The 8654-nt window shown below is 41.6% G+C and overlaps 1 protein-coding gene and 1 long non-coding RNA gene across 2 annotated transcripts; both read left to right on the top strand.

Annotated features, from left to right (window-relative positions):
* Positions 1 to 2065: 2065 nt before the first annotated feature.
* Positions 2066 to 5569, top strand: LOC310820149 (uncharacterized protein). The gene is made up of 6 exons (XM_083691680.1): positions 2066 to 2078; positions 4203 to 4299; positions 4438 to 4491; positions 4582 to 4620; positions 4839 to 5037; positions 5293 to 5569. Exons 2-6 carry the CDS (start codon positions 4239 to 4241, stop codon positions 5399 to 5401), a joined length of 462 nt encoding a protein of 153 aa, XP_083547806.1. The 5' UTR covers positions 2066 to 2078; positions 4203 to 4238; the 3' UTR covers positions 5402 to 5569.
* Positions 2086 to 2909, top strand: LOC310820150. The gene is made up of 2 exons (XR_014554802.1): positions 2086 to 2324; positions 2410 to 2909. It is a non-coding gene; the product is annotated as an uncharacterized lncRNA (long non-coding RNA).
* Positions 5570 to 8654: the final 3085 nt, after the last annotated feature.

Below are 8654 nucleotides of genomic sequence, written 5' to 3' on the forward strand. Positions count from 1 at the left end.
CTGGATGAGTTGCAGAGATCAGATGGTGGAGGCAGGGAGCCCGGCCAAGTGTGCGTTGCAATAGTCAAGGCGAGAGATTACAAGTGTCTGGACCAAGAGTTGTGCTGCTTCTCTGGTGAGGAATGGACGTATCCTTCTGATGTTGTAGAGGAAGAATCTACAGGAGTGTGCTGTCACTGTGATGTTCGCTGCACAGGATAAGTGGTTGTCAAGGATCACCCCAAGGTTCTTGCTGTCTGGGAGAGAGGGCAGGCTTTCCCCGGGAGGAAGAGCAGCTCAGTTAAGGTTGAGCTTGAGGTGGTGGGCTGACATCCAAGCGGAAATGTCTGCAAGACACGCAGAGAGTGTTGCCACCTGTAAGTCAAAAGGGAAAGAGTTGAGTGTCATCTGCGTAGCAGTGGTAGGGGAAACCATGTGAGGAAATTACCGAGCCAAGGGATTTGGTATAGAGGGAGAACAGTAAGGGCCCTTGGACAGAGCTCTAGGGGACCCCAGTGGTGAGGGATCGCAACGGATCATACCAGCAAGGCCCCCCGGAGTGCAGCTGGACACCACCAAGACCTATAGCCCTCTAGAGCTGATTTTCAGTGTGTGAGTGATGCAGACACTCTGTACAAACACTAACTTGAATGGGGCCAGAAGACTCTCAATGGGTAAGAAGACGCCATGTGTGCCTGTGTGTGTAACAGTCCTGTACCGTTTCCTATGGTCATATACATGGGGCTACAGGACCAGTGCTGACCATCAGTACTGGAACAAGCACAGACTGTACTTTTTTCCCTCAGTAATGGCCAGGACAAGGTTCGAGGCCATCAGTTGGACCATCCACTGAGTGACCCCGGGGAGGATGTGGAGAACGATGGTAAGAAGGGGACACCTGGATACAACCGCCTCTTCCGCATCCGTCTCCTACTTGCTAACATCATTGCAGCATGCAGGGCCTTCTACTATCCTCATCAACAACTCTCTATTGACAAGTGAATGGTGGCATCGAAGAACCGGATCAGCCTCAAGCAGTACATCAAGGTATGTATTAACATCTATCAAGGTAAGCTTTTTTCAGCCACAAGAAAGGAGCTATTTCCCTCACTAGTAGGAGCATTGGATCCACCTGTAATTTAGCTGGCAAACAGGTAAATTCATTTAATAATTGATATTTATCATAAGATTTTGAGTTATTCACCATTATTTCAGACATTAGAGAAATATAATAATTTAAGGCAAAACCAAGGTAAACTGCATCTATGTTCTAGAATTCTATTGGGGTCTAAAGGGGTAAACCACAACTTCTGGGTGAGTTTCAAACAAGCCTCGGCCTATCGACAAGTTGAGCTAGCTGGATGTAGCTAAATAACGACGGTCTGTACCTAAAACCATCTGGATTGATCAACAACATTACAGATAAATAATGTACGTGCCAAAATAGTGAACCTCCATTGAAGGTTCCAATAACCACACATAAACTAATGACATTCACTTAATCTCACAGCACTGTGGCTGCAGATGTACAACAACACAAGCAGGTAATCTGAACATGCCCTGAAGGGTCTGAAGGCTACTTGATATTTATGTATAGTGATAATGTATTTTTAATACAGACTACATAGGTTTTCACTTTTTTGTCATGTTCATGTTGTGTGCATTTTCATTATTCACGCGAAATTCAGGTTGGTGTTATTGACTGGCCTACTGGCCTGTCGTGCAGCTCTCATGTGTCGACACCGAATTAAACAATATTGTAGGACTGTTTGTGACTACAACTACAGTCTTTCAACCCTTGGATTTTGTACTTACTTAAGAATTCTACATGTGTGTAAGAAAAGCTCTTCAGAGTTCAGAGGCAAAGCGTTACAAACATGTTTACCTCACATTGTTACCTTTGTTAACTATTCAATAGCAAAAAATGTGTGTGCTCGTGTGGTGAGACGCATGGGCGTAGCCCTTCATAATGATTAGGGCCGTCACAGCCAATGGCTTGCGTCACCGTCCTATTTATTCCGAGGTAGCGTTGTGTCGGGAGGTGCCACAATTTGTCCCCACGTTACTTCCTGCTACGCCCCCCAGTCAACTTGCTACCGGTATGTACGCTCCTTCTATGTACGCTCTGACTCTGGCTAATTTGTTTGTAGCATGGTAATTTACTCTTTACACGCTGTGGTCGCTTTGCAGCGCTTCCACCTGTTGCTTGGCGGTGTCCTGTCTTGGTCAGTGGTGCGTGCTGGGCTATTGATCGTGTAACATTCTGTATGGATTCCTACCGAACGTAAACATTTAGCGGAGCTCCGTGAGCTCGCTGGTTGGAGTGGGAAGTCGTCAACTTCCTGGTACGTATCCCATAACTTGGATCTCTATTGCTCTTGTTTTTACCATTATGTTTAGCACTAATGGGGTGTCCTGTGTGCCTTCTAGGTACTGCCGGTTGTGTCCGTGCCTACTGCTGTTTTTACCATACGTAGCTTACCTGCATGGCTACCTCATCCGTCCTGAGCTAGCCACTTGCCTGGAAGATAGCGGTGAAGACGCTAACAACCGCTACTTTTAACTTATCCGGCTATCTGTTGTCTTGTCCTTGTGTGTTGTCTGTCTGTGTTGCAATCAGTGTGGGTGTGTGTTCTGGGGAGGTTTTGGTTACTTTAGGGGATTTTGTTTCTGGTGTGCTTTAGTCCTGCTTAAGTTAACCCACTGGCAGGAGGCCTTTTTGTAGCTGCGGATCACCAGTGGTCTGCTTAGCCGCCCAACCATAGCCTTTGTCATTCTGTGTAGTTGTGTTTATTGTTTGTTTATATATTCCCTCAGCCCTGATAGCTTTGTTTCCCCCCCTACTCTCATACAGTGTGATTGATACTTGTCTTGTATGTTATATGTAGAGCCTCTATTTTTATAATAATAAAGACAACTTATTTTTGGAACCTTGTCTCTGGTGCCGTTAGTCAACGAACATGTGCGACCACAGAGCAATTGTTCTATTTTGGGCATGCCATTTTAAATGTTCTCATATGTATCTGATTAGAACATGTCTGAGGTCCATTGAAGGCAGGGGAAAGTAGAAGCACAGAACAAAACAAAAGACCTGGGGAACTTGATCAAGAAGAATTAAGTATAGTATATTACAAAAATAATGTGAACTGGATGGAAAATGGTGAAAAATGCACAAAATCTTTCTTCAACCTTCAATACAAAAATGTGACCATACAAAACTCATTATAAATGAAATGACGATATCACTGAACAATCCATGAATCACCGAATGATATTCTGAAAGAGGAAGCGCAATATTTTAAGCATATCTTTTCTTTTCAATCTTGTTCATCTCCACTCATGATTATTGCAAGGATTTATTTCCTAAGCATAATGTTAAATTGTCATCTGTACAAAAGTAAAATTACAGAAGATGAACTTCTGAAGCCAACTGAATCTTTTGAGGCGGGAAAAACCCAGGGGATCAATTGGTCGTCTGGTGGGCACACTGCAAAACCTAGCCAGCCACGGCACACACAGAGAATGTGTGAGCAGTGTGGAAAACTGATAGAAACAGCTGCAAATAGTAGGTGACAGTACATTATATTAGATCCCCTGTGCAGTAACATTGTGAGGATGAACTCAGTTGTCCAACCATAGACCATTCAATATTTCTAATGACATGCACAGCTTCAGAAAAGTGCTAAACTATTCAGAAACTCAGATACATAACCAGGTTTAAAACTGAGACATTTTTATGAGTAGACATCCACTGATCTAATCTTGTCAATCGATGGCTGATGGAAGCAGGCCTTGCTTCATTGGCAAAATGAGAATATTTGGGCTATTAAACTGTGGTTTACTTCGCATGACTAAGGTAGAGTAAGGCTTCATACGATATCTATGGAACTTTCTACAATGTAGCCTAACTTTAAAAAGTTGGTTGCGAGTGAGCCTGTCTTATCGTTGATACGCTGTGTAGTAGTCAACACCAGCAGCAGCAGTGAGAGCAGTGACCCACAACCTCCTCTGGTGTGTGTTTTGCAGAAATGTGTTTGTTAGTACGTTTCATAGTTATAACTATCGTGTGACCTGATATATAAACCAACTGCATATATAGTGGCAAACATGTCCCATTCTTGTAAATGTCGCTTCTCCACCTATAGCCTGTGGACGACGTTAGATGTGTCTGTGCCCAATATGTTTCTTTTTGCAAGTATTGTAAAATTGAAATCCTCCATCAGAAAAAGGTACGAAAGGTAGAACCAGAACCCACAAAGATGAGGCAGGCAGTCAGTGTGATTGGCTCCAAGAGGCTCCCTCCACCCACGCAAGTAGTTGGTAAGTGACCAGCGGAATACTACAAAGACAGTTTCTGTTGGGTCGGAAATGCTTCTGTCATCTTTTAGTCTGTCTCTAATGTGTTGGAAATGTCCTTTTGTTGCATTGTTTGTTAGATACTCTTCTGTCTTCTCCTAGCCAAAACAACTAGACCTATGGGAGCGGCTACTGTAGCTGCTGGGCCCTCTGGAGGTAAGATACTATTTGTTAGATTGAAAAATACAATAAATTCAAGCCAAATTAAGTGCCATGATATTCTATGTATGTCTTCTCATTGGCCAGGTGTCAAAAAGAAACCAGTTGCATCTGTTGCTCAAGGAGGTAATCTTGGTTTTCATGTATTAATAAATTATCCATAATTAAATCAGTTTTATTTGCATGGCTCAACACTTACTGTAACAATACACTACAGAACAACAACTTGGTTTGAATTTCAAGTGGTATTTAATCGGCAGAGTTATCTAACAAGTTCACAAAAAATCTTCCTTCCTATTCAAAGATACAAATGTGTTGACATTTTTTGTCCTCAATGCATATAGCTACTGTTGGAGGTGCACGGCGGCCTGGATGGGACCTTAAAGGCCAAGTCGCGGACATGACAAGGAAGATGCAAAACTATCAGAGCAGAACCAAAACACTGAGCCAAGAGAATGGCGAGCTGAAGGAGTCCTTCAACATAAGTCAGCAGAAGCAGGCGGAGATGACCGCAGAATTAAAAGTGCTTCGCCAAAAGCTCAGGTAAACAATCCAATGGGCTTGCCTACCTAGGTCCTAGGGCACTGTCACGTTGAGTCAAACCCACAAACAATTAGGCTCAATTTATTCTCCTGGGAGCCAGATCAGAATTATTTGCTGGACTACAATTTAGTTTTAAGCTAAGGCATGTAACTTATTAACTTGACCAGAAGGGAACACTGGGTGTCCTGCTCTTTTTCGTCCACATACTTCAGTTGTGTTCACAAACCTAATTTGTTGGCTGTTTGTGTGTTGCAGCCACCATGAGGTGAAGCTGGCGGCCCTCTCTGGTGTTCAAGAGCAGCTGGAGGTGGTGACCAGCGAGAAGATCACCCAAGACAAGAAGTTGAACAACCAGCTGCTCTAGAAACTCACTCTATATACCTGGTTATTCACCTGTCTGCTTGCCCTGCCTGCCTTATCTACCTGCCCTGTCTGCCCAACCTGCCCTACGTGCCCACCAGCCCTGTGTGTCTGCAAATCTGCCTGCCCTACCCCATTTGCCATTCCCCCCCTGCTGGTCCCGTTCCCTGCTTGTCCCTCATTAAATACCTTATTATTTTACATTTGTGTCCTGACTCTGTTCTTATTATTCAAATTCATCAGATTTTTCGGTATGCTACTCCTACAGCTTTTAAGCTATTCACACCTGCAACAACTAGCAATTATGCTAACATGAACTTCTTAGGCATTTCTCTGCTAGTAACAGAATAGCTTGCGAGTAAGAGGGGGTAAAATACACTTCAAGTGTTTTATTCACACAAAAAAAGTGTTTTTCAGAAACTGTAGTGGAAAACATACTCAGACATCTTCAGACCACAAATGATGTGTCCTTCAATAATAATGTCTGCTATTCATTACATACATTTTCTTTCATACCATTTAAACTTTTTGAGCTGTACCCCATTTCACCTGAAATCCTATTAATTCCTATGGCATTTGCTTTGAATGGGGACATTTCAAAATGCATCCACCTTTTCATATTTTAAGCTTGACACCTCAATTAAACTTTAAAATGTGTATACTGACTCCTCTTACATAAATTCCATTCAGAGTTTTGATACTTTAAGCCTTGAGCCTTGAACCTTAGACTTTTTAAACTTTAAGTTGCATGAACAAACATGGGTTTCTATGATGCATTCTATCTATACCTCCCCTCTCTAATCTATCCATCCTCTCTTTCATCTATCCATTCCTCCATCCAACCAAGCCAGCTTCTATCTGTCTATCCTTCTCTCATCTATCTATCTATCTTTCCCTCATCTATCTAACTTCATCTGTCTATCGATCTACAGTATCTATCAATTAATCTATCCATCCAACCAACCAATCAAATCATCTTTAACTGTATCCTCTACTAAAATAAAACTCACTTTCTTTCAACTACCCAGCAAATCTGTCTCTCGTCCAAACCATCTTTACACTTTTTTTCTCTAAAATAAGACTTTGCAAGCCGAAGAAGTTACTTCTGGAACTTAATTTTTTTCACAAGTTTGTTATTGTGTGTGTGCAAGTCCTAAATAACTAAATAAAAGAAATAAATGTCTTCTTTCTAATAACCAGTTTTAGTACAGCTAACAATTTCATTGTTCACATTTTATTCCCTCATTCATAACTTAAAAGCGGGGACTGAAAGTGAGTGACAAATTATAACCATCTTTGAGACCATTCAATTTTAATTTATATTTAGTTCTGTCCGTAATATAAAATAAACATATTGTAACGACCCTGTGTAAGACCTGTTAGCGGCTCCGCCAAGGGAGTTAACTTATAATAATTCATGTTATTTAAGTAGAGGGTGGGAGAGTTTTAGTTTAGTATAACGATTACTTAACCCCCCCCCCCCCCCCCCCCGAGGTTGATACTCATTCTCTATCACCATTATATTATACCCGTTTGAAGTTAATAGTAGGCTACATTAAACTATTTCCAGCTAATTTACAACAGCTTTTTGTATACTACCTGATGGGAGGCGCAAACGGCGTGGTGGATAGTTTAACTTTTCGTCCCCATGGTTTTCCAGAGAGTGCAGGAGGTCCTTATCTGCTCAGTGGACCCATCCATCTCCATCTCCCTGTCGCTGTTCTTGTTAGGAGGGCATATGTAATAAACTGATCACATGACATCACATGACTGATCCTGAATTTGCACTAGGAAGTGGAACATATTCTGCATTTAATGACAGTTATGAACAACAACTTATTTTGCTCGGCTGAATTTATTCTGCACATTCTGAAAAGTAGATTGCTTTTAAATCAGGGATTAATAGGCCTTATATTTCATAAATGTATTTTTAAACCATTCTGGTAGTTGTGTAGTACATTTGTGCTACAAAACATATTCAAAAGTTGTAATGCTATTATTTACTGTTAATGTATTTATTGTGCTTTTCAATGAATAGATTTTGTAGCTTGCAAGATAGCTGGGTTGCATGCTATATTGAAATTAAATACGGATAGGGGATGAATTTCCAATGTGAAAATACAAACTAGCTTTTATATGAAAATGTGTTCATTTGAAGTGAATGTACAGAAACAGACTCAAACTGAATGTCTATTTTTATTTTTTTTAAATACACTGTACTCTTGATTTTTACACAATGTGTGAATATAGTCTGCTCCTGATAAGTACAGTACGACAGCTTGGTAGAGTTGTAACAAAGCTAAACTGAAGCATACAGTTATCTGAAGCAATTCATATGTGAATCAATAATATGAATCTGCAACTGTGTTTCCTTTTCTTGAGTATATTACAGTTGTTGCCTAAACATGGAATTATGCATTGTACTATACAATACAATAAATTCATGACATTCAAGTGTTGAAGTGATGTTCACTGTTTTTCTTTGGCATCACAAATGTAAACAAAAAACGTATAATTTCCCTGGTTGTAGTGCTGTAAGTTACAGAAACGTTCACTGTAGTGCCTGAACCCTTCCTGACAAACAGATCCTCCATCAGCCCGACAGCAGGGAGATTGAGAGAATAGAGAGAGGGAGAGGAGGAGAGAGAGAGAGAGAAGGAGCTTTGGGCAGCTTTTCCTGCGATGGGGGCGGTGGAGGCAGCAGGGGCAGGGAAGTCGCCCACTACCTTCCTCAGGAAGCTCCCAAACCTGGAGGTCCTGGTGAAGGTCTGTATGTCGCCTGTAACGCGCCATGTTCTGGTCCCGGCATCATTTAGAATGATGATCCCGGCCTGGAGGACCCAGACTGACACACCAGGGGACCGCCCACGTCTTCCTGTGGAGAGAGCAGGGAAAAACTAAATCATAGGAGCACAGGTTGAAAAAACAAAAACTACACTCTAGAACACAGGTGTCAAACTCATTCCATGGAGGGCCGAGTGTCTACAGGTTTTTGCTCTTCCGATCTACTTGATTGATGAATTAAGGTCACTAATTAGTATGGAACTCCCCTCACCTGGTTGACAAGGTCTTAATTGAAAGGAAAAACCAAAAACCTGCTGACACTCGGCCCTCCATGGAATGAGTTTGACACCTGTGCTCTAGAATAACTAGGGTTATATCACTGCATACTTGCAGCTATATGTTTATAGATATTCATGTTTATAGATGTGACATGTATCAGTCAAACGTAGTATATAGCCTGTACAGGTAATACA

This window comes from Argentina silus (assembly GCF_951799395.1).
Source record: "Argentina silus genome assembly, chromosome: 19".
Taxonomy (NCBI): domain Eukaryota; kingdom Metazoa; phylum Chordata; class Actinopteri; order Argentiniformes; family Argentinidae; genus Argentina; species Argentina silus.

Coding starts and splice junctions, on each gene's coding strand:
- LOC310820149 (XM_083691680.1), top strand. CDS start 4,239: ATGAGGCAGGCAGTCAGTGTGATTGGCTCCAAGAGGCTCCCTCCACCC. Junction 4,300..4,437: donor TCCACCCACGCAAGTAGTTG/GTAAGTGACCAG, acceptor GTCTTCTCCTAG/CCAAAACAACTAGACCTATG. Junction 4,492..4,581: donor AGCTGCTGGGCCCTCTGGAG/GTAAGATACTAT, acceptor CTCATTGGCCAG/GTGTCAAAAAGAAACCAGTT.